The following is a 25,872-nucleotide window of genomic DNA, read 5'->3' as shown; positions in this document are numbered from 1 at the left end:
TGTGTTCTGAGATCTTCCCCACTTTCTGTTCTATTAGTTTCAGTGTAAGTCATACTTCTTCTTATTAATATGCCTCTGTAGTATAATTTGACAACAGGTTTGTGATATATCCAGGGTTGTTTTCTGTTTACAACTGCACTGGCTGTTCAAGGCATTGTATTTCCACATAGAAGCTAGAAGTTTTTCTTCATTCTGTGAAGAATGTGATTGAAGTTTCAATAAGGATTGATTGGAATCTGTAGCCTGCATTCAGTAATTCATTCATTGTTTTCTTCGTCTCCTTATAATATTGTTTGCCAATCCACAAGCATAGGAGGTCTTCCTGAAGAAGTCTTCAATTTCTTTCACCAGTGTTTTAAAGGTTTTTTTGAGGTTATATCTATTAGCAGATATTTATTTTGTTAAACTATTATGAAATAAGATTGACAATTTCAGAGATATACTAGCTCCCTAATAGAGAGAAGACTCAAACTAAATATTGGAAGCTAAAAGGTATATACGTAACAGAATACCCAATTGAAGTACAAAGGATCATTAGGGGAAACTTTAAAAACTCATGTTTCTAAAGATTCTGGAAATTTTTAAAGTTGAATACATTTCTAAGTACAGATGACCCACTAAAATTAAAATAGGGGGAAACAAACCATCTTTAAAAGCAACAAGGTTAAAGCAATGGAAAACAAAAATAAAAACGAAACTAGCAAACAAACCCAGTCTTCCAATAAAGCAGAGGCCAGTTAGAGTCACTCTGAATCCCATGCCAGTGCTAACAACAGTGCCCTCAGATCATCACAAAGGGCATCATTAAAGTGACAGTGCTGGAGGCATTCTGTGAGGACAGAATGACCCATGTATCAAATGCAGTAGTGCAACAGTAAGGAAAGAAACATATACTAATTTCCACAGCCAATATACACGGAAAATTCCTCAATTGAGTTGTTGCAAACTGAATGACACAGGATGGTTCAACATGTCTGAGTCAATAGATGTAACGTGTACACATGTTTGAGGACAGACATGAAATGGACATCTAAATAGATGTGGAAATGATCTCTGCCAAAGTTTAGCAACCACTCGTGATAAAGGCTCTAAGGCAACCAGGAATTTATTTGAGCAGAAGAAAGGCTGTGTATGAAAATAGACAATATTATTCTAATTGTCCAGAAGCCTGGAAATGTTTTCCAGTTATTATGAGCAAGACAAGAATGCCCATTCTTTCTGCTTCTACTCAATGCGGTGCTTGAAGTCTTAGCTAGTGCAGTAAAGCAAGAGGAAGAGGCACAATGAGGGTACAAACAGGAAAGATGCCAAATTATCCCTATTTTGATTTTACATGATTTTACACTCATAAGATCCTGATTCCTTTACCACAACTGCCAGATCTTACAAAATACTTCAACTTAAATAGCAGGATACAAAATCACCACAGTAAAAGCTGTAGCTTTTCTAAATACCGATAATTGAATTGCCAGGAACAAAATAGGGGAAAATCTTATTCACGAAATTCCTTCTTCAAATTGCATTTTCTGCAGGTCTCTTCCAGCACCGTGGCCACCCCACCCTAACTTCTGTGTAGCCGGTGTAACAAATGTCCCTTCCTATATTGTATATGGATTTAAGCATCCTGTCAGCTAAACCTACATTTCAGCATCTACCCTGGATTCTAAGAGGACAATCATCTTCCAACTGCACAGAAGATGTAAGTCCTGCCTGTTTTCAGAACATCAGAACATATACCCTCTGTCAGGTCCCCAGATAGGAAAAGAGAATGGGTTTGGATCTAAGGTCGCTAAAGCAACAGAATGTCCACTCACCAGCCTGAGAGGATCCTGAGTCATTGCTCTGAAGGCTAGTGCTCCTAGATTTAAAGTATAAATAAAATAGATCCCTGGCAGTCGGAAATGGTTTGGATAATAGTTCCTCCATGAGACAGATGGGTGGAAATTCAATACGTTCCCACATAGCCATCAGCTGCTGAAACGTTCCAAATATCTTCATGTCAGTCTTATAGCAAGTCTGGGAGCTATAATCTTCAATTACATTCCTTTCTCTTCGCTTTCTTTCTTCCCAGGCCTTCACTACAAATACATTGGAAAGAAGATGCATTTCCTCCCTCCAGTCAGCTGTCTGCTGTTTGCAACCGATACTATGCACCGCAGTACAGCATCTGTGTTTCAGGAAAACGATGTGTGAAAACAGTTTTCAAAATGCTCTCTGTCTGGATAAAAAGAAAACCAAAAATATGTTCGGTTAACACTTTGTAAAGCCGATTGAATTTGGCTGTGAATGGGAATCTAATTGTCATCTGTTTCTGGCAGAGCATTCCTTAAACATTATTCTTGTGATAAAAGTAAGTCAGCTGTAGCATGACAGAATTCTTGTGAAAATCATTAAAAGAAATAATAGCCAGCAGGCTGTTTAATTATTTACATTTCTTCTTTTAAAATTATGTGGCTATGTTGTGATGTGTGTGCATATGTACGCATGCATGTCTGCATGTGTGTGTTGTGTGGTGTATCATGTGTGTGTATCTGTGTATGTGGTATGTGTATGAGTGTGATATGTGCATATGGTATGTGTGCATGTGTGTATGTGTTTGTTTGTTGCATTATGTGTGGCCACATCTGTCATGAAGTCCTTGTAGAGGAGAATTGTGAAGTCCATTATTTCTTCCCATGTTTATATGAGTTATGGTGTTGAACTCAGCCAGGATGTCATGGATAGTACTTTTACTGGCCGAGCAATCTCATTAGCCATACCTTTCTTTTTCTTTTTTATTTATTTTTATTTTACGAGTATGAGTGTTTTTCTAGATGTGTACCTGTGCGTCATGTGCATAACTGAAGTTGTAGACAGCTGTGAGTCATTTCATGGGTGCTGGAAACTGAACCCAGGTCTTCTCAAGAGCAGTAAGGACTCTTAACCACAAGGTTATCTCCAGCCTTCTTATATTCCTTTTTGATAGCTCCTTAGAAAAAAAACAAGGAAAGTCATGTGTACGTAAGCTGCCATGCATTGTCAGCAAAGGGAACAGGGATGGCTTTGCTGAAGTCTAACAGCTAGTTGTCTAGTTTCCAACAGTGGTGACGGATTACTTTCCTGTTTTTCATTTATAATCAAAGAAAATCTGCTTTTTCAACATGGCTTGTTTCCATGGGACTAGCCCAAGCATACTAAGTTCACAAGGTTGAATTTGAGGCAGAAAGACCCACACAGGTTAGAGAGCCCAGATTTTGGCTATACTTACTGACAACAACGTATTCCTCAGTCAGTAGTGAGAACAAATATGGTGTTTTGTAGACTCCAAGATTCATTGTCGGCATGCTCTTACTTCTGTGCTATTTGAATGATCAATACTTCTTTGATGGGTTGGCTAGACTTTTTCATGATTTTTCATTTCATTTCGATAAGCCTTGTCAAAGGAAAGCGTCCACCCTAGTTGTTCAAATAAGAAAACTCACAGTTAATAAGGTGTGAATGCACGAAGGTGCAAGATTAATAGCCCTCAAAGCACAACTCCAATCAATACCTCTCCTAATCAAGTGTCATGTTTGTGACCCTAGACTTAATGAAGCTCAGTGTTTTATCTCTGGACTTTACAGGTCCAAGGTCACTAGCCTCTGCCTAATTTCTATAGCTCTTCTCTAAGTGCTTGCTAATTCTGGCTCAACAGGATTGCTTGAGAAACTTTTTAAAAAATGGCAAGGGACAATCACATGCTAGTGAACATGAATCTGGAAGTGAAATGTGGGCTTTAATTTTTTTTTTTTTTTGTGTGTGTGGGGGGGTACTTTTCTATTTGGGCTACTTGCTCCAAGTTGATGCCCAAAACGTATTTGTAAAACACAGTGAATATTTTTTTGTGCCCTTTAGTCCTGTAGGAAACAGCACTTTTGGGATCCTTCCTGGTACCTGTGATGCCTGGGGGTTAGGCTGGAACTATTCATATAGGTAAGGGTGTCTCAAGGAGCTAGAGGCTGAAAACATCTGGAGGCATCTTTATTGACAGTGCTTCTGGGGTGATAGCAGGACCCTGATCCTATCAGTTGCATCTCTCAGTCAGATGCTTAGTAACACGTTGCTTTTCCATATATCTTGGGCTTTCTCGGAGTATAGTGGCTTAGGACCACCAAGTTTCCTCTGTAGAAGTTCCTGACTCCTAGAGTGAATAAATGCACTATTGGCAGGGCACACCCTGGCTCGGAAAGCACTGTCTTTGAGGTCTAGGAATGAAGAGTGCCTGCAGGAAGAATGACAATTCATCTGTTGGGACAGTTTGAAGTTGACACACACTCTAAGTGACACACACTCCAACGTTCAGCTGGAGTTGAGACCAACCAAACGCTAGACACAGAGCAGCCTGGAGGTAGGGGAGGTGGAAACCCCAGAAGCAAAGATGTTGGAAGGTTCATGGCCAGGATCAATGGTGCAAGGCTAGTTACCTCTCTATGTTTTGCCTGTGATGTGCCTGGGTCCCCCTCCCTACACCTGACAGCACCACGTGCCACGTGTGCGAGCATTGGAACTATGAGCTAAGTACCACCCTGGTGATCATTTTACCGATTCATAAAAAACTAAACTTTAAAGATTTAGCAATTTGCTAGACCACAAGATAAAAAAAGCAACTAAGGCAGATGGCCAAACCAAGTGCCTTAATTCCAAACTGAGCTAGCCATCCCTTCCAGGATGGAATCCAGGAGCCAGGTTGGGTGTGGGGAGGAGTTCTGATTTCATCAAGGATGGAATAGGCAAAACTTGGATTCCATGGTTTTCCTCAGTCCTTCTGACCTCGCCCCTCTGCTGCTCAGACAAAGCTTGATCTGGTCGGTCCTGTAAAGTGCCCTGTGGTGGGCAGGGTCCAGAAGGTTACCTCTGGCAAGTGACTAAAAGCTTGTCAAAGCCAGGAAATGCTCTCTGGCAAGAGGAGTTACATTGTTGCTAAGTGCAGGGATGAGTCTGATCCCCAGTGAGGTGCAGTCAGCCACGGAAGGGGGCGGTGAGAGAGCTAGCGTGCTGAAGCCTAGAGGCGGGAGAGGGAGGAGAGTCCGCGCGGAGGGGAGGGAGGCGCGCGCAGAGCGAACACCCACTCGCATCCGACCCTGGTGGCGCTGCACAGGGAGGCGGCAGCTGAGACAGCACCAGGTCAGAGCCACTGCATCCCGTCCAGTCCCTCTCCGTCTCCGCCCGCTGGCGCCAGGACTGCTGAGGATGGAGGATTCCCGAGAGACCTCGCCATCCTCTAACAACTCCTCGGAAGAGCTCAGCTCTGCCCTGCAGCTGTCCAAGGGCATGTCCATCTTCCTCGACGTAAGTATAGACGAAGTAGTTTGGTGGGCGCCTTAGGCACCAGCGCTATGAGAGAGGAGGGGGTCTGGAGCAGAGGCTGGCGCTGGCGTTGATATCAGACCTCTACCCAAACTATCTCCTATCTGCTGTCCCCCAGAGGACCCTAGGCAAATAAATGCCAGAGGGAGGACTGCCACCCAACTTGTAAAGAGCTGTCCCAGACCTGCAGCTTTGATTATAAGCGTTAAGGAGCCCAAAAAGTTCGACTTCCCAGCACCTAGGGCTTCTGCTGGGGCTGGAGAGTCTCCACTGGGCTAAGTAGGACTGGATTCTGGACTCCCTGCTATCCTCTGCTGGCAGGCACGCTCCCTGGTGCTGGGGAGCGAGCGCTGATGGAAGCCTTAGACTTGGTGATGCCCCTCCAGCTGCTCACAGCTGCCTCTAGAAACAATTTCTTTGAACGTATTTATTTGCTTTTTATTTTACAACAGTAGCCAAGGTCTCTTTCATGATAATAATTTTCTTTTCCCCTTTTGGTCTACACCCCCCCCCTTTCCCTATTATTCTGTTCCCCCCCCCCCCCCGTGCCTAAGTTGTAATTACTATCATTAACCTTCTCTCTTCTAGCTTTTAATGGTTTTCCCTTTGGTCCCATTCCTTGCTTGGGGATTGACTTCCTTCCTCCGCATCTCTAGCATGACCATTCTTTTCTTTCTGTGCTACCCCCCCCCCTCTCTCTCTCTCTCTCACACACACACACACACACACACACACACACACATTTTATTTGCTCCTGAATTCTGCTTCGCTTTGTCCCTGTAAGGTTCTCTGGCTTTCCTGTCCCTGGGTTACTTGCCTTCTGGGTTCTGGCTTTCCTTCCATCTGCTGCTCACAAGTCAGATTCGCTCTGTTCCCCCCAGGTAGTGTCTGGCTCGCTCAGCTCAGTGGGGGCAGTTCTAGACGCTCCTTGTTTAGCATGAAGATGGAAGGTGGGCAAAGCATGCCAAGGAGCCCTACTTGTCTCTGTTTCTCCCCTCCTCTAAGCCATCTCTTCTTATTAAAGTCCAAGCATGGAGGAGGTGGGCTAGAGGTCAAAGACACTTGATTATGAAAAATGAAAATATGAGAACGTCAAGCACAAATATTATAAAGTCAGGGATTTTGAAGATAATGGGATAGGGGCAAGGGGTCTTTCATTTGTTGTGAATCAATTATCTAGATTCTTTTTTTTAATTGGAGGAGAAATTCATATCAGTAATTAAAACTTGTGTTAGACACTTAATCCAAGGTTCAACTCCACCTCCTGGCAGCCCTCTCCTTCATCGCCAGACAGTGACAATTCGAGATTCAGGCTTAAGGGGCCAGCCATTTTCTCCCCATGAAAACATGATTTCCACTTTTTCCTGCACCAAATTGTTATATTTATTTTTCTTAGGGGGAAAAAAACTCTACATAGGTTCAGTCTATGCTGTAATCATTTCTTCATGCCCTGCTATCTAGGAACTAGGATACGTCAATGTAAAGATAAGGAAGCACACATGGGCAGACAGTCCCGAGGACCAGGAGGGAATCAGGACCTTGCTTATCCAAACCATTATGAGGAAGAAAACTAATCTGCCAAGAAGTTAATTCTGAGGTCAATTCTTTTGGGTCTAATCTGTGCTCTGCCCTCTGAGGACACTGAGCACTACCTTGTGTTTTTGTCTTACGCCGCTAACAAATCCTTCTGATTCTCTGCTGAGAAATGAAATGAAACTATATAAGAGCAAAGAAAGCCACCCGACAGACTTACCATTATAAGCTCAAGTGTTCAACTGCAGGTTTTAAAAAGCAAAATTTTAAACCTCATTTATTGTATATGCACAGTTGTTCCCAAGTTCTGTAAACAATGTAAGGTCCCTGTCCTGATGGAACTGTCATCCATAAGCAGGGCTGGCTCCCTTACCTTCTTAAGTCTAGTTCCAGAATTGGGAGAAAAAAAAATAACAAACCAACCTGATTCCACAGGAGAGGGGTTCACATGCCTGCTTTTTTCTGTGAAATATAGTTTTGAAAAAGATTAGCTGCAGTTGGGTTCTTTTTCTTGGATAGAAAATATGTTGTTTACACATTTCTGAGTTATTTTGTGAAAAATGTAACACTCTGGTGAGTTGTGTGACATGAAAAAGGGTTGGTTATTTAGAGACCTCTGAATAATTCATCTCTGGATCATGTTGGTTTTAGCAAAAACAAAATGTGAAACATAAATACATCATTTGATTTAATTAGATTTAGTATATTCTAGTAGCACTGGTAAGGATGATTGCCGTTTGAATTCTATTCAGATCACAAGGAATGGGTGGTGGATCCTTCCTGTTCAGGGTCTGAAAAGATCTGAATCCACTGGGGGGATCCTGCACCTCACAGATTATTTTTCAATTTGGGGGATGAACTGAACCTTCCAATAAGAATTAGTCTTATTTATATACAAGTAACAGTGACACAATAAATCTTTAGACTATTGGGGGAGTCTATTTAAACCCCATTTGAAGGTACTGCTGAGGATAAGACTAGCCCAGCAAGCTGGTTAGAAGCTAGAGATAAACATGACAGTCAGATCTTGTGGAACCATTGTCTTCCATTTCATTCTCTTATTTAGACTCAGCAGGTGCCATGTTTTCATGATGGGGTGACAATCTAAAGAACAAAGAAAAAGGGAAACATAAGAAATGCATAAAATGGGACACATGAAATGTATACTTGAAGTATATGCCCATGTTCGTATTCACAAATTCATAAGTAGAACAGCTGTAGCTAAATTTACAAAGGAACTGCACGAATGTAATCTATATTATTTTTCCCCAAAGAGTCACAATTATATATCACTTCATCATAACTATTTGTGAATACCTACTGGGGGTAAAAAGAAGACCTTTCCCAAGTGCTGGCTGCTCATGCATGCTGGCACACTACTGCAGGGTATATTTACACAAGGCACACCTTCTAGGCATGGGACAGGACCAGAACAGGTTTCATATACAGCAATATAGAAGGATCAGAAGGCTGACAATTGGATTCCTTTTCCACTACCTTACTATACTTCCCCAAGGTGCCTCATTCCAGATAATGGAGAATAAAGTTACATTTAAAATGTGAGTCCCCAGAGTAGTCAGATTCTCTTCTGATTAATTTAGTCTGCTACTGTGCACTGGGGGGAAATCTTCAGTTCTACTCCTGACACAAAAGCAATTCCAAAAGAAATGGGTTGCATCTCTAATCACTCAATGGCACTGTCCTTTTCAAATAGATTTCCTTAGACTCTTCTTGTGTTCACTGCTGGACATCTGACCCAGGGTCTTGTGCATGCTAGGCAGATGTTCTACCTCTAAACAACACTTCCTGCCTCCCATTACTTTTAAATGAGAAGGAACAGGACCTTCTCCATTTGGCTGGTAAGGTGGGATTAAAGCTAGAATGTCAGAAAGAAAGTGATAGTTTTACAAATTGACATCTTTTCCCCCTCCATCTATGTATGTGATCATAGAAAGCACTTGGCCTGTAAGGTCAGAACTTGGTAAAGTCCAGTAATAGCTTCTCCTTCTAATAGGTGTTTGATTCTGAGGCTTGGCACATACTGATTCATGTGAGAGATGGCATAGGTGGAGAATTGTCAGAGCAGAAAGGGCTTTCTGACGTCATGAGTGTAGGCCTGGTTTCACACATGCACACTGGGTTATTTGAATGCAATTGTATGCTTCAGAAAATGTCAAGGAAAAGGCTAGACAAGCATGGCCTTTTGCCATGTCTTTCCACACAGGGCATACCTTGGGCAACACTGAGAAGAACGGAATAGAATGTACTAATGACATTTTAGTCATGTGCTTTCTAGAGCCAACTCCCCGCAGCCTGAGAGTGATCTGTGGTACTGTATGAAGCTATCTAGTGTGTGCCCAGGGATGTGCACTAGGACTCACCACCTCGTTCTTTTCTTCTGTGTATAAGTTTATGCCCGTATGAACTCCAGATTTATGCTTTGCATCCCATTTTCCGAGGCTCCCACTGAGTAACTGACAACACATCTGAATCATAACCTGAGTCCTGTTCTGGGGTCCTTGTTATTCCAGTGAATTGTGATGTTTTCAGGCTCTCAAGATGGCATTTACATTTAAAGTCTGCCCTCAATAACTCAGAGTGAGAAACAAGGAATTCCGCTTATGGGTATCAAAGGATATCGTTGGAGTCAATGAGGAAACTGCGATACTCTGTAAATTATAGCGAAGTACAGCACTCTTCATATGTGAGCTTCCTCCGTGGACATAATTAAATGTATTTACTATGCCTAGTGAGGGCAGCTGTTAAGATTAGCGGGCTGTAGTAACACTACATACTCAGCTTCTTTCTCCTCTGCCATGCATTTTCTTTTTATATTGTGAGCTCCGTGGCAACATTTGCAGAAGTGGCGATTCCATCCATATTTAATTACAGGAATCTAATAACATGAGCTACTGTCCTAATTTCATCTCTGAGAGTGATTCCCACCCCTGGTTGTTGTATACATAGTATGATGATGAAAGTCCTCGGTCCTCTCCTGGTTATATGGTTGCTTCTTACTCTAGTCATTTCATACTCATGAGGACACAATAGAATTCAAAACTCAAACCTTGGGGTCAATCAAAGACAAGAGATGGTAAGTGCTCCACGACTCCCTGACTTGGCTGTAGCTTTTTCAATTTGGGGAGACAGGAAGAGGCTCTGGTGGAAGAACGGATCTTTAAAGTCTCCACTGTAAAAAGAATGTTGCATCATTCTATTCTAAGAAGGTCCTTTACCCCTGAAAGTCATCCTCTTATAGTGATGGAGTTTATTTTGTGAAATGGAGAACCAGTTTACGTTTGATGGTTAGAGTGGTACCCATGTGATGCTGGGAAAGGTTCATGGATGAGATTTTTTAGAAATAATATTGGTATTTATAATAGAAAACATGTTAGTGAAGAGTGTATTTATCCATAACTCAGTAGTATGACACCAAAAGAATGAAGGAGGACCCTTCCTGTGATAGAACGGAGAAAAATAACCAAGGTAATAATGGAAAACAGTTGGCTGTGTTTTAAACCATTCACCTAGAAGCACCGATGCAAAAATAAGGTCTATTCTGGTTATTTAGCTATAATTAAAGCTTACTTGGGGAAAAAACAAGAACCTCAAGGGCTCTTTCCATATAATTAAAGTTTGCATTTGCAATACTGTAGATTGTCATTCTCTGCAGGTGTGCATGCAACACATGATGTCTTCCAGTTAGACTTCTGCTAGTGCCTACATCTCATGGGGTTAATTGGATTGCTCCTAACAGAAAGAAAGAACCAAAAACTGTTCAAAGTCTAAATATATAATGGTGTATTAGCCTTTGTAATGAGCACCTCAAGTTATCTCCGTAGAGACTATCCAGGGGCTTAGAGTGCACCAGTTGGTTCTTCCAAGTGTCTCAACACAACTTTTTAAAGTGTTGAAAGTGACCCTGTATAACAATATAATGTCTTTTTAGAAGGCTATCGCATCATGACCCATACCTCATCACTGTCTAATTATACCAAAGAAGAACCCAGTTTCAAATAAGGTCACATTCATAGGCCTTAAGAAATTTGAGCTTCAACACCTGTTTTCACAAAACAACAACCTAGTTCAACCCAGAGCAACGATAACACAATGTCCAAGGGCAGCGCCTTGCGTATATCATTCCATGTTTCCCAAACAAGCAACCTGTATCTTTCTCCTAACTGCTCAAGTATAGCCTGTTACTGACTGGCCCTAAGGTGTTCCTGACACATCAAATATCATTGTCAGAGAGGTGCTACTCTATCAGACCTGAATGTCCCACCCAGCCCTTAAGCATAGAAACCAAAAGTAGAAGAAAGACAAGTGTCCCAAGGGAAAAAAATAGAAAACATTGGCACCTAGTAAGTGATAGCAGATGGCCAAAGAATCACTGTACGTCTACACACCATAAAGAGGATCTACATTAACACTATTACTATATCCAAGTAAGACACAGATATATGTGTGGGTTCCTATTTACTGATCATTTATGTTTCTGCTCTGCTTTATTTCCCATTTTATTTAGATGTCAACTAGTTTACACTAAAGTGCATACATTGAAAATGGAAGTTTGTTGGGTTTTAACATATGAAATGTGATGGTTGTCACAGCAGGCAACAAAACAATCTGCAGAGAGGCAAGGATGAAAACTGTTTAGTAGGGCGTAGTTAGCCAGGTTAATTCAAACTTGTAGAGTTTGACACCAGGCTAGTTCATTTTAGACATATTTAAGTACAGTACAATTTGGATAAAAGTTTTCTGGTAACAACCCTTACCATGCACACAATGAAGCTCAAGGGATGACTATTCAAAAGTCTTTGCAAAGTCCTGTGCTCTCTAACATGAAGATGGGATCTCTAGCTTATGGGCCTGGAATCTGCTGCAGTCTCTCACTGAGATAGCCTAGAGATCAGCAGACTATAAAGTTCATGTGACATTTCCCCTAGGGATGGGTTCCATTGACTGAGAAGCAAAGCTGAAGTCTAGGGAGGAAGTCTGGGAAAAACATTCTGGGGGATTTGGGTAAGACCTGGCTCTGAGGAGAGCAAAGGTCACCAGGTTGTTAACAACACCCGCTCCCAGCCCTCTGGGTAGGATAAAGTATACATTTCTTTCCTTGAGGAAGCATTCCTGGTTTCTCCAGTGCTAATCTGAGAACACTTGTGCCCTCTACTATGAAACAATTGTACCTGGGATAATTTAATACTTTTATTATCCTCAACAGCTTTCTGATATATATTTATAATTTATACCTCCCAGCATTGTCAACTGTTAGACAGCTCTTGATTTGCTTTTTTGTCACTAAATAATATCGTGCAGTTAAAACCCGTAAATACCAAGACTTATACTGAGGCATTTTTGTGTCTAGGCTTTTTATTCAGCCTAATTATGGTAAGATACAACCAAGGTTTAATATGTAAAATGGTTTGGATAGTTGATTGATTTTAAATGAGTCACTCACTCTTTATCTTATCAACCACACAGTTGGCTTATCAATTAACCTGTTGGTGTACATGCAAGTTATTTCCAGAAGAGGGAACATTTAGAAAGGAAGGTCTCGGTTAGAAAACACTCACATAACATAGGAGTTCTATTTGTTTAGCAATATATGAATTATGGGTAAAAATAACTTTCGTTGAAATACTTAGGAACAAAAGATTTTTTTTTCTGCCAGTCCTGGAAATTCAGCCTACGGCTGCACGTATGCTAGACAAGTGAGTTAAGCCCCAGCACAGCAGAAAAAGAAGAATGACAATTTCCTTTTTTTTCTTTCCAGATACTGAGGAGAGCAGACAAAAACGGTAAGACCCAAATTCTATGATTTCTGTTTATTAACTCATTGTATATTAGACTGTCTTATAAAGAAGAACAGAGAAATAGAAAGTTCTGCTAGCTGACAAGTTAAACACAATTTTAGCAATAGCCAATTTTTTTAAGTTTATGTCTCCAGATATTTGTGAGAAGTTGGCAGATGAATTCAAATTTGACAGCAAGATGGGATTTATGCCTTTGAAGTCAGAAGTCCCATCACACGGGGCTGTTACTTCTCCCTTTAATGCTTGAAAAAGTGTATAGCAACGCCAGCTTCAGTTCATTGAGTGTATGTGTTTTGTCTTAGAGTTCTAAGCTACAAAGCTTTTGGAACCAAACAGCTATAAATCTGTTTGGTACCAGGGTCTAGGCTCACCAATTTCACAGTGGCTTAAGAAGTTCCAAAGGCAATGTGGTATTGCTTCCCAGAAGCACTACAGCTTACTTTTTACCTGAAGCATGGGAGACTCTCATCCACAGAGACAGAGAAGCAAGAGGCAGCAAACCACAAATTTAAATTTGCCCTGAAAATTTAGAGGCAGCTCCACTAAGTCCGATTATGGGCCCATGGGTATTTTTTTTACTCCTTGATTCTGCTAGAAGTTTCATTCCACAGAATCAGAGCCTATTAAGTTTGTTCTACGTAAGTACTTCACTATGGGCATATTACTCTTTAAAAGTGCCTTAACGGTTTCAGGACACAAAGGCTTCTTTCCCATGCTTGAAATCTCATTTCTTAGCTTCATGGAAAATTTGCAGTCAGGTCTGACCATTGCAATATGTTATCTAGTCTGTGGTTAAGAAATACAGATCCAGAAAAGCATTTCCAGCATTGTACTCCTTTCTTCCCAACACCAAATGTCCATCCAGGGAGCACTGAGAAAGCATGCCCAATCTCATCGTATGAACCTTGGTCTGGCTAGCAGAATATCTCGTTTCAAATCATGTTGCAACAATTGTCATGTTACCAAATCAAGGATTCTCCTTGCTCCCTTGTAGTATTTATTACTCGGGAAGATGGAAGTGGGGATATTTTCATTTTGCCTTCCTATCTGATCCTTTGCTTAGTATCTGGCCCCGTGGCACTGATATACAGGAGGGGCACATTGGTCTTTATGTCAGCTGCCCTGCATTTTAGCTTCTGCCTGTTCTGATGAACCTGGCTCCCTCTCTCCTGAAGCTCCATGTTCTTTCAAGTGGTATCGTTTGTTTCCTTGGACCTCAAGATTCTGATTAAGGCCTGACATGACCTTTATATCTGTCACTCCTCGTTCTATCAAAGGTATCATACACCATATCCATGGTAGAAATCACCTGTCAAACCAATGCCCATGAACAAATGTATGTCGTAACCCCACAATTCATGCTACACAGCATAGTCACGTGTTCTACCAGCTCTGTTCTTGATTTCCAACATCCCTATCCCTGAAAGTGACTTCTTTCTGTTCCCTACTCCTTTTCCTGATGTTAGGTTCTACCGCATGATCGAAAGCACCTTTCCCCAGCTCCTCTCGGCCTTTCCTCGCGTTTACCCTGCACTCTTCCGAACCACACAGTTGCCTGAGCATTTTCCATTATCCCACCTCTGTGATAATTGCCTGCCTTAACCACTGCTTATTATGCGTTCCTCTCCAGGAGCTTTTGAATGTCTACATAATGCATGTGGCAAAATTCTAGGAAGTTGTCCCTACACGGCAGGGCCCCACCCATTGGCTCAGTTCCTAAGTTCCACATACACAATACAGTGGAAGGGCTGAAGTTGATCCTAAGAGATTCTAGCTCCCTTCTCTGGGGCAGAAATCTGTCTTTTGCATCAACACTATGCCCAGCAAGTGTTTTACACTTGTAGACAATTGTTTAAGTTAGTAGTAAAGATACTCTGGCTGCAATACATCGCTTTAATCTGCTCACTCCTCTAACCTTCTCTCCATCTTATTCTTGACCCTGGTGTAAAGTTAGGGGATGCTTAGCGTCCAGCATATCTGGGCTCAACTCAGCGATTCCACCTTGTAACTCTACAGATGCCAGGAATCACCGTAAATAATGAATGAGATGGTCCATGTAAAACCTCGAAGGGAGTGTCTGACACACGGTAGCAACATAATTTCCAAGTTATGAGCCCTCTTTGTGTCATGATGCCTTAACTAGATAAAGCAACTGGTGACATTTCCATAATGTCTCCTGTAGTGACATTTGGTGGAGAGAAAACATAAGGCTGTTTGCCAGGCATGCTGAAGTGGAAAGGAAGCGAGGGGAAGGTCGATGGAGTGTAAATGTGAAGATACAGAAGTAGCCACCTTTCTGGACCACATGTTTATTATATTCTGTGTTTGCAGATAAACAATTACAGGTCTTTGCTCTCTTGGGAACGGACTCTCACGTGACGTGGACCCTTGTGGACAGCTTAATTATTGCTGTAATAATGCAAGAAGGAGAGGCAATAAGCAGAATGGGAATTAGCCTGCCAGAGGACAGAATTAGCATTTGGGCTCGATGTGACATAAAAGAGAAACTGCAGGATAAATGGGAGAAACTACATGATTAGGGATTAGCTATAATAATGATGCCTTGGTGAGATATATTTCTTGGGGGTTTGGTCTGGTTGTTGTTTCTAAATCACAGGCTAGGATCCTAAGCAGAAAGACAGATTTGGAAATAGTATTGCTTGGGGGAGATATTAGGGCTTTGATCTGAAAAGCCCCAAATTAAACACAGAAATGCAGAACTCTGGAGAAGCTCCCTCACATCTGGGCTGAATAACAAGGAAATCCGTGCATGGATGTTTTTCAAATGTGTGAAAATATTTATAATTTTTATTTAAGGAAATTTAACTAGCGATGAATAGGATTGCATGTACTGATGGTATATATGATGTTGGGTTGTATGTATTCACTGTGCAATGGTTAGCAGCAAATTGATTAAAGCATTCATCACCACCCATAGTACACAGCAGGTCCCCAGAACTTGCTCATTTTATGACTGGAAAGTCTGTATCTTTCTAACAACATCACCCCATTTCTCCTGTGCCCAGCACATAGCAACCACCACTCCACTCTCTGTTTCTATGGGTTTGACATTTTCCAGATTCTACATATAACTAAGATCATACAGTGTTTATTGCTCCGTGTCTGGACCAAAAGATTTTCTTTAGCTGAGTAAAATACAAAATAGAAGGGCCTCTCGCAGTGAATAGTGACATCCAGTCCCTCTAGTTGGCATGCACTTGCTCAGACCCACTGCTCCTGACAACAAATAGGATAGATAAATGGTGGCTTTGACCTCCGTGCAATGGCTGGTCTCTGGCTGAATTACTCTGTGGTGTAACTCTCTGGTTTGGAGTTACTCTGAGTCTGTGAGGGCAGAACCGTCTGAGACTCCTAAGACTGAACAAACTGCCTACCATGACATAGGTTCTAATTAAGTAGTTATGAATATTTGTAAGAGGAGCATCATCAACAATTTGACCTTGAAACCTGAGGAAGAAACTGAATTGTATGAACTATTTATTTAAGCTGTGCCCTGCCATTTAGCTATTTCTACCAATTACTAATAATGACTAAAATTTTTGGTTGATTATTATGACCTAATACCAATCCTAAATTCTTAATATACATTGTCCAGAATCATTCTGAGAAGCCCACCGAGTAGATTGTTTGAAGCCATAAGAAGAACAGAAGATAAGAAAAAAGGAGCCCCAGTATCTTGTCTTTTACTCTGTCTAGGTTCATGATACTTAGTCATTTAGCTTCTCTGGGTCTCATCTGTGAAGTGGGGTTAATGATCACTCTTTCAAAGCTGCCTTGGGAATCAACTGAGATTATAGTTTTGAAGCATTTTGCTTTTTATTAGATTACCTATATACAATAACATCTCATTAGGATATTTTATGATGAATAATATAATCACACACACACACACACACACACACACACACACACACACACACACACCACCTCTCCTGACTTACTAATCCTTTCTCTATTCCCAATATGCTCATGTTCTTCTTTTGTGCCTTTTCTTCTTCCTTTACTTTTGGTAACCTAATGAGTTTCATCATAAGGTATATGTGAAGTATATGTGAAGAAAATGTCTTTCCCTCATGAATTAATAACTTCTTATTCATTCTAAAAGAAGGGTGAAGCCTACCCTTCCCAACTCCACTACAGGGTGATAACAGGTCTAATCTTGAGCAGACCTTGTGTGTATTTTCACACCTGCTGTGAATTCAGGAGTACACTAGATATGTAACTGTCAAAAGTCTGAGGTCTGCATTGCTTTCCCCATCTTCCTCTGATGCTTCCATTCTTTGTCCTTTGCACATCTTCTGCAATGTTCCCTGAACCTTGGTGCAGAGTGAGGTGAAGGAGAAACGTGATAATATAGGTGTCTCACAAGTGGGCTTCTGAAATCATTTGTTCTTAGTGCTATAACCTGTTAAGAGTCACCATTGACAGAGAGAGAGGGAGAGAGAGAGAGGGAGAGAGAGAGAGACAGAGAGAGAGAGAAAGAGGGGGGAGGGAGGGAGGGAGGGGAGGGGAGGGGGAGAGGGAGAGTGAGAGAGAGAGGGAGAGGGAGAGGGAGAGGGAGAGAGAGAGAGAGAGAGAGAGAGAGAGAGAGGGAGAGGGAGAGGGAGAGGGAAAGGGAGGGAGAGGGAAAGAGAGAGAGAGGGAGGGAGAGAGAGAGAGGAAGAGAGAGGGGGGGAGAGAGGGAGAGGGAGGGAGGGAGGGAGGGACAGAGAGGGAGAGGGAGAGGGAGGGAGGGAGGGAGAGGGAGAGAGAGGGAGGGAGAGGGAGAGAGGGAGAAGGAGGGAGGGAGGGAGAGGGAGAGAGAAGGAGGGAGAGGGAGAGAGAGAGAGAGAGAAGGAGAGAGGGAGAGGGAGGGAGGGAGGGAGGGAGAGGGAGAGGGAGAGGGAGAGGGAGAGATACTTCTTTGACCAAAGATGATGACAGTACTCTTTCATATGTATAACATTGTTATTTGGAATGTAATTTGACAGACGTGTCATGGTCATTTAGCAAAACAACAGTCAAAACTTTGTCATTAAAGCCTCTGGCTCCCTACCTGAGCTGTGGACTACTGATATGTTTACAATACTGTGTGTGAAATGCCTAGTGTAGCGCACACAATAAATCCAGTCAGAAGGTGCTGGGTTACCTCCTTGATAGATTTGCCACTGTCTCTCCAGTGCTTTAATGTGGGCCACAAAGTTATTCCTCAACCCTAAGGAGCTCTCACACCCTTCCTACTTGTAATCAGAGATGTAGCCCCAAAGGAAATGAAAGATTGATATGCATGACCAGAAATTAATGTTATTAATGCAAAGTTGAACTTTATTTTATAATTTCTCACTCATTTCTTAAAATGTATGTGAAACTTAGAATAAGATCATTTACCAGTAGGACTCTCAAATAACTCTGTGCCCATGATTTTTCTCAGGAATAAAGGAAAATCAACTCGATACCTACCACCCTGGAAGCCAAAGCCAAGTCTATTAGCAATGAGTCATTTAATCTATGCCCTAAGTGGCTCCTATTAGGAGCAGTTCACAGCACAGAGTATAGGAAGAACATTGCAGATTCTGACTGCAGTAACATTTTTATAGCAAAATAAGAGAAAACAAATTCTCTATTTCCATAGTACATTTTCTGAAGTAGAAAGCAGTTTCACATACACAAATGTGTTACTTTTCCTCCATAAGAAGAAAATCACAAAGTTACTGATCTTTACATAGCAGGACCTACTAGATATCACAAAAGGAAATAGAAAAATCTATATTCAGACTTGTGAACCCAATAAATGACCAATAAATGCTCAGAAGTCAGTCCCAGATATGACGTCAGAGCCTGGAGTATACAGAGCATAGATTTACCCTCAAACCTGGATCCAACCTTATACACACACTATATCTAAGAGGGATAGCATAGTGGCTAAGCTTATAACCTGTACTAAGATTAACTGGACTCAATCTTAGTTCTGCTTTCTTATGCGACCACAGTAGTTCCCTTAGCTTCTCAACCCATAAAATGGAGGCAACCAAAGTGACCCTGTATATGCATAAGAAAGAGATGATACACACAAGTTGGTGAGGATGTCCGGGCCTCTGAAGTCCTTAGTAAACGTTATCACCTTTTAGACCTCTTTGTAATCTCTCAATGTCTTACCCATGATGGAGGGAAGTTACCACCACTGGCCACAGAGGTTCTGTCCAAGATGCTTATTATTACCCAAGACCTGCTGTGATGAATTAGCTTTGCCCTGGCCGTTTAGTCTTTCCTGTTGTTTGCAAACCAACAATCCTAGCTGAAGCTGTACATACTTGGGGTCGATGAGATTTTTGTTGTTTTATATTGGAAACTAAAGAAGCTGAATTGAATTTTACCTGTGGCCTTTGAAAGAATTAAAGGAATTATGTGATCTGTCATATATGTAATATGTCTCTTTGCTTTCAAATTTTATGCCATGTAATTTCTTAAAGATGCCAAAATAGCATGTGATCAATGTATTTTTTAAATGTAACTTTTTTTACAATATAGGTCTGCACATTTCCTATGAAGATCTTTTAAAAATAGTTATTAAAGCTGAGGAAAACTATGCATAGCAAGGATTTGGATTGAAAAGTTCTAAATGTTAGTTCTAGTCCTTCATTTCGCCTTTCTTTTTACATTCCTACATTCATTCATTCATGCATTCATTCATTCAGCTGCTACTGTATATTGATCCTGTATACCAGCCTATGTAAGAACTAAATTCAACAACAACAACAACACACACACACATACACACACACACACACACACACACAGAGAGAGAGAGAGAGAGAGAGAGAGAGAGAGAGAGAGAGAGAAATACCAGAGAACAGAGTGTAGTTAAAATAGTGGCTTTTGTTTTGTTTGTTTGTTTGCTAGTAAAGAAACAAGGCTAAGGAAAACACACACATACAACAGACACACAGAGAGAAAAGCCTCTCTACAAGACAGGGGCAGGAGGCCGGGCTTGGGAAGCCGAAACTTAACTTCTCCTTCAGGTCTGGGGCTTTTAACATCTCTGAAGGGTCATCCTTCCCTGATTTAGCGTTGTTCCATCTGAAGAAAGACAAGATGTCTGATTGACTCTCATTTGTTACATAATCATGTCCTGATTCAGCCTTAAACTTGATGAACCAGTCCTCAAGCAAGGGGCTACTGGCAGAAGGGACTGTCCACAGACCTTGTTTTAAGCTGCCATACTCTTGTCTCAGGTTAGGAGACGGAGGGAGAACCCAGCCATTCTATAGGTTCACCATCTTTACTACCTAGTATGTCCTCTCTCCCTTTCTGTCTGCCTATGGGGAAATCTACCCAACCCCTAGCCCCTCACCTCACATTACTCAGAGGTCACCCTATCTCCTGTTAGGGGATTGGTACACAGACTGCTCTAGCGGCTTTCAAGCTGACAAATGAGGTGATGGGGAATGCGCAACTCAGAAGAAGGTCTACATAAGAGTCCATGACATCACGGAACAGATAGCAACGATCTAGAACATGAAGCTGGCCATTTGATGACAATGTACATCCTCTGAGCATGCCATTCCAGTGAGACAATCAGTTGCCAAACTCACAGGTTTGAGAAAATTATTCGGAGTGATGTCCCTGAAACATTGCTGGACAATCCTATAGAAAAAATCTGAAGGGATTTTATTACTCCTTTACATCGTTAATTAGATCTTTATGTCTGATCGAAACCTCAGCAAAAGGAATCTAGATTTCACTCAGACTTGGATCATAAATGTATCTGCCCACTGGATATTATGCCTGATCTGTGGGCAGAGGCTTCTGTTGCTGAGAAGACACAGCACAGGACAACTACTTCAACTGATTTTTCTTACAGCTTCCAGACTTTTGATCTTTAGACAGGAGCCTGGAGACTGCTGATTACACAACTAACCACCGCTGATTATATAGTTTAAGTTTGTATTCTTGAGAGGGAAATGCATTTGAGTTAGACACAAATTATACATTACAATGAATGTCATGGTAGAAGACGTCACTGGGGTCTACAATGGAGTGATCTTTCTATTTGTGTATTCAAATTCTTCATTTGCTTCTCATTGTCCACAGGAGAAAGCCTGGACTCTACCTACCTTCCTGCCTGCCTCCACTTGTTATAGCTTTAGGAGACTAAACTCCAGATCAGCCATCCCTCTGTGTACATCTATTCATAGCTCTGTATGCTTGAAACAACTTTCAAGCCATTGGTTTCCAATCGAGTCGATCTTGCCCATTAATCTCTGTCTGAATTCTGTTTGGCATAGTATGTGGACTAGCTTTATGTCAACTAGACAGAGGCTAGAATTAGATGAAAGGAAGACATCTCAATTGAGATAAAGGCCTTCATAAGATCCAGCTGTAAGCCATGTTATTAATTAGTGATTGATGGGTGAGCCCAGCCTATGGTGGGTGGTGCCATTTTAAGCTGGTGGTCTTGTGTTCTATAAGAAAGCAGTCTAAGCACACCATGAGGAATAAGTCAGTAAGCATCACCCTTCCATGGCCTCTGAATCAGCTCCTGCCTCAGTATAAGGCGAATAAACCCTTTCCTCCCCAACTTGCTTTTGGTCATGATGTTTTCTCACAGCAACAGTAACCATAACTAAGAGAGCAGATGAATTATTTACAAATAAGAGTCGATTAGTCAAATCCTTTTGACACCTGTAAACATAGGATAATTATACCCATATGCTTCCCTTGTGGGACTGTTAAAATCGAAATAACTTAAAGATGTCACAAATGAGGAATATAAAGTTAATAAATACTAATGCTTTATCCAGTTCTTTCGTTCGCCATCTATAGTATCTCATATACTCAGCACATTGTACAGCTAGTCTGTGAACATGTTCTCTTGGTCTCTATAAGCATCTATAGTTATTTAGAGGGAATATACATAAATCTCTTCAAGCGCAGGGACGGTACATGTCATTATGCTTGGTGACATATGTAACACCTGACCTGTTGTAAGTTTGTCATAAACACTATAAAACAGCCGTGATGCTATGGATGGAGACCAGGGTAATTTTGCCTAGGATGTTGAGGAAAACTTAAGTTCATTCTACTGAGGATTTGGTGGGACAAGTGATTCCATAGAAGGAAAGAAGCAAGACCTGAGTCATAAAAGCTGAGAGGAAGCAACAAACTTTCTCAAGATGTAGAAGTCTAAGTTGAACAGTTACCATGCCATCAACATCTGGAGCACAGTTAACATCTAATCCTTACAACCAGCTCCTCAGCAGCCTTTTCTGTCTGAGGACAGGGCCACCAATTAGCAGTGACTCCAGCCAAAAGCTTCAATCACTCCCATGTCTAGGAACTCTGCGTGCAATTCAAGTGCAGACCTGTCAGGTTCACTGTCAATATCCGATGACCTGTCAATCCACATGGGACACTCTCACCCTGACTCTGAAATAGCACTTAGCACACTGTAAAACCCACCACAGTGGAGCCATTGAAGGTGTCAATAAATCGGTGGGTAAAGAACAGCAATGAATGTGACGTTTTTGACTTATAATTAGCAAAGAATTGTTAATTAATGAAGGGTTAGTGAGAAAGATGAAGGGATTTGGCAGCACATACCTTGTGCTTGGCATTTGGAGTGTGAAGTACATTTCTACTTTATGGCTTAGGTATCTAGTTAGGTAGTGAGACTGCTTAACAAGGGCCTCATATTAAGAGCTGAATTCACTGAGATATTGTATCACTTTTACTTATGAGAGTCCCAATGAACAACTGTGATGTTTCTGTGATTCCCATGACACTCTAAATCATGCAAAAATTGTTTTATAAAACTCTGAAATTTAATAGTCTGTTTGTTACCAAGTTTTGTATAATCCTGAGAATATTAGTTCATGCATCAAATGAAATTGTTGTACTAATAATAGCCAATAACTTAGTAAAGCATTTTTTCATACCAAACAATAGACAATTTTCATGAGACTCCACAGGGAGGGTGCTATCATAATTCCAGTTTTATTCACAAGTAATCTGAGACAAAATTCAAGGACAAGGGGTTGTAAATAAAGTTTGTGTCTATAGTCCCTTCCAACCTAAGCATTTTAGCACCTAACTAGGGCAGTTCACTCACTATGGTTCATTTCTGCAACAGAGTTGCTTTGTTCCGAGAGAAACATTGACCTTCTATAATAGACGAATAATACTGAGTAATTTAAACTGATTTAAGAACAAAATAAAAATAACATGGAATTATCCTATTACCATGTTTGAAGATGCATGAAATGGCAGAGATATGTAACCACAGAGAACAAATATAAACTTCATCTTTTCTGTTTCATCACTTCAATGTGTACCTGATATTTTAAGCCATGTCCTTTGTGTGCCAGACAGTGTCCTAGTTGTTGAGAATACAAAGAGAAAAGGATATATAAACTTTAGGATACATTTATTAAGCTGTGATGTTGGACAATTAATCTCTTTGAGCTGATTTCCTTGCTTTTTAGGTTGGGTATCATAAGACCTGATTTCCAGGGTGATTGGGAAGAATAAGAAAAGTAATTCCCTGTAGATGATGTTTAATATTGTGAATAATCAAAACATGTCAGATTAATAACCCACAGACATGCTCACTGGATAATCTCAGAATTAATACTCCCTTCTCAGGTGACTAGCCAAGTCTCTCTCTCTCTCTCTCTCTCTCTCTCTCTCTCTCTCTCTATATATATATATATATATATATATATATATATATATATATATATATATATATATTTCTGTCAGTCAGTCAGTCAGTCTGTCTGTCTGTCTGTCTGTCTGTAGGTCTCTCTTCCCTCTCTGGTTTTCTTCTGGTTGGTTTCCTGGTAGGTAGGCTTTCTTACCAAAGGTGGCAAGCTAGTTCCTAAACCATTTGCTACCTGCTCAATAGATCTAGAAAACCTTTTTGTTTCTTGATGGTTTTGCAAAAAATCTTGTCGTTTTCTTTGATTGGCCAACTAGTAACAAGTCCACACATGATGCCACAAACACACAGGGGGAAGAGAGGGAGGGAGAGGAAGAGGGAGGGAGAGGAAGAGGGAGAGAGAGGCAGGCAGGCAGACAGAGAAAGAGACAAAGAGACAGTTAGACACATGCTCATACAGAGACAGAGAGACAGAGAATGGAGTGGAATCAGTAGGATGCATAAAGCTACATTCTAGTGAAAGTGGACTAGTGACCTCTTATGTAAAAATCACTGTTTCTATCCAAAAAAAGAAATGGCTTCTGATGAAAAAGAAATAGCAGTTTACTCCTTGAAGGAAAACCAGAGATGATTGGAGGGGGAACAGTGATATGGAGGGTAAAGGAAACAAGTCAACTGTGAGATGTACTTCTTTCTTTTACATCTGCATAAAATATTTTTGCATGTGAGTGAAATTTGTCTATAAATGGCGTATACTTTATGCTGTTAATTTTGGATCTACATCCTCTGCAAATAATTGAAGGTTCCTGTAGCAAATGCTTCATTTGTCATTACCTGAAACCTTCAGTAACTTGGGTTGTGTTTGGTTTACTTCCAATCCCACATGAAACATTATTGTTAGTTCTCAATAGAAATGACATTGTCTTTTTTTTTTTCAGTAATATACACTTGTTATCTGTTTACTTTTTTATATTCTTATATAATAAAACATTTCCTGGTAAAGTGTCTAAATATTCAGTAGCTTTCCTAGTTTGCTTTCTGTTGCTATAATTTAAAAAAACAATTTAGAAGGAAAGAGTATCTTTATATCACACTTCCCAGTTATAGTCTATCTTTGAAAAAAGTCAGACAGGAAATAAATTAGGAACAGAGGCAAGAACCATGAATAAATATTACTTATTGGCTTACTTCCTCTCTTGGTCTCTGCTAGCTTCCTTATAAAGTCCAGCGCTATCTGCATAGGGATGAAGCCACCCAGAGTGGACTTGTCCCTCCCATATTAATCATCAGTCAAGACAATTCCCTTCAGACATGCACACAGACTAATCTGTTGGAGTCAGTTTCTCAGTTGAGGTTTCCTCTGCTTAAATGGTCCACAATAGATGATAAAAACCTGTCAGGGATTGGCTATTCAGTAAAGAAGCAGAATCTGTCGGCATAGATTCTGACAGCATAGAATATTCTGACAGCATAGATCTATGGGTCCTCCATAGATCTGACAGCAGCTTTAAAGACTGGCTTCCAGAAATGTGTCTCAGGAGATGCACTGTGACTTCATGTCAACCATTTTACCTTCTTATGTTTTCCAGAGTTTTTCTCTACCCTGGAAATGTTTCCGAAGAAGGAAAAAATTGTTCTATGAAGACTTTATAATGAATGCATTCAACAAAATATGGAGTTCTTGAGAACTGGAAGATAGCTCTGTTGATAGAGTGCTTGTCTTGTGTCCTAAATTTTATAATACTGTGAAACACTCTGACTAGAAGCAGCTTAGGGAAAGAAAGGGCTATCAGTCTTATATTTCCCAGTCACAGTCCAACTCGGAAGGGGAGTCAGGGTGGGGACTGAAGACAGAAATATGAAGCAGAAACCATTAAAATGTTGTTTACTGGATAGTGCATTGGTTCAGTCCCATGCTCATGCCTACCTAATTTTCCTTTTACAACCCAGGATCATCTACCTAGGGAATGCTGTTGCCTACAGTGATGGTGGGCCCTCAAAAGCCAACTAAAAACCCACAGATATGCTCACAGGCAAATTGATGTAGGCAATTTCTACATTAATACTCCTTTCTCAGGTGACTCTAGCCACTTCAATATGACAGCCACTTAAAGTTAACTAGGAAAGGACATCTTACACACATGAGTACTAAGTTCAATCCTCAGAACCAATGTGAAAAGATCTAGGTGATCTATGTTTGTATGGTGATTTATGCTTGTAATTTCTCCAGTAGGGGAGGCAGAGAAAGGCATAGTTTCTTGGATCTCAAAGATCCAAACAAGCCTAACCTATTGTTTGAGTTCCAGGTCAGTGAGAGACCCTGTCTCAAAAATGAATATGGCTAACTCTGAAGAAATGATGTTCAAAACATACAGACCTTCCTCCCCTCCACACAATTCTTTACATCATAGCCAGTAAACACATTTTAAAACTTCAAGGTACAATGAAAATAATTTTATGGTTGTGGGTCGCCACAACATGAGGAACTGTATTAAAGGGTCACAGCATTAGGAAGGTTGAGAACCACTGAGCTAGAGTTAT

General features: G+C 40.9%; 1 protein-coding gene and 1 long non-coding RNA gene across 2 annotated transcripts in view; one reads left to right on the top strand and one right to left on the bottom strand.

Annotated features, from left to right (window-relative positions):
• Nucleotides 1-1,249: 1,249 nt before the first annotated feature.
• LOC308437437 lies at nucleotides 1,250-3,397 on the bottom strand. Its single transcript, XR_013975558.1, has 3 exons — nucleotides 3,248-3,397; nucleotides 2,822-2,968; nucleotides 1,250-2,218 (listed from the first exon to the last, which is right to left on the bottom strand). It is a non-coding gene; the product is annotated as an uncharacterized lncRNA (long non-coding RNA).
• A 1,811-nt stretch (nucleotides 3,398-5,208) lies between these two features.
• Nucleotides 5,209-25,872, top strand: part of NECAB1 (N-terminal EF-hand calcium binding protein 1) — a gene marked incomplete at both ends in the record, with an annotated part of 152,462 nt that continues 131,798 nt past the window's right edge. Inside the window, 2 exons of the mRNA XM_080938763.1 lie at nucleotides 5,209-5,307; nucleotides 12,635-12,659. Coding sequence (XP_080794889.1) covers nucleotides 5,209-5,307; nucleotides 12,635-12,659 — 124 coding nt within the window. The remainder of the gene's footprint in view (nucleotides 5,308-12,634; nucleotides 12,660-25,872) is intronic.

This window comes from Micromys minutus, assembly GCF_963924665.1.
Source record: "Micromys minutus genome assembly, chromosome: 26".
NCBI lineage: Eukaryota > Metazoa > Chordata > Mammalia > Rodentia > Muridae > Micromys > Micromys minutus.
The sequence above is the reverse complement of the archived record's forward strand: the minus strand, read 5'-3'. Positions and strand labels throughout refer to the sequence as shown.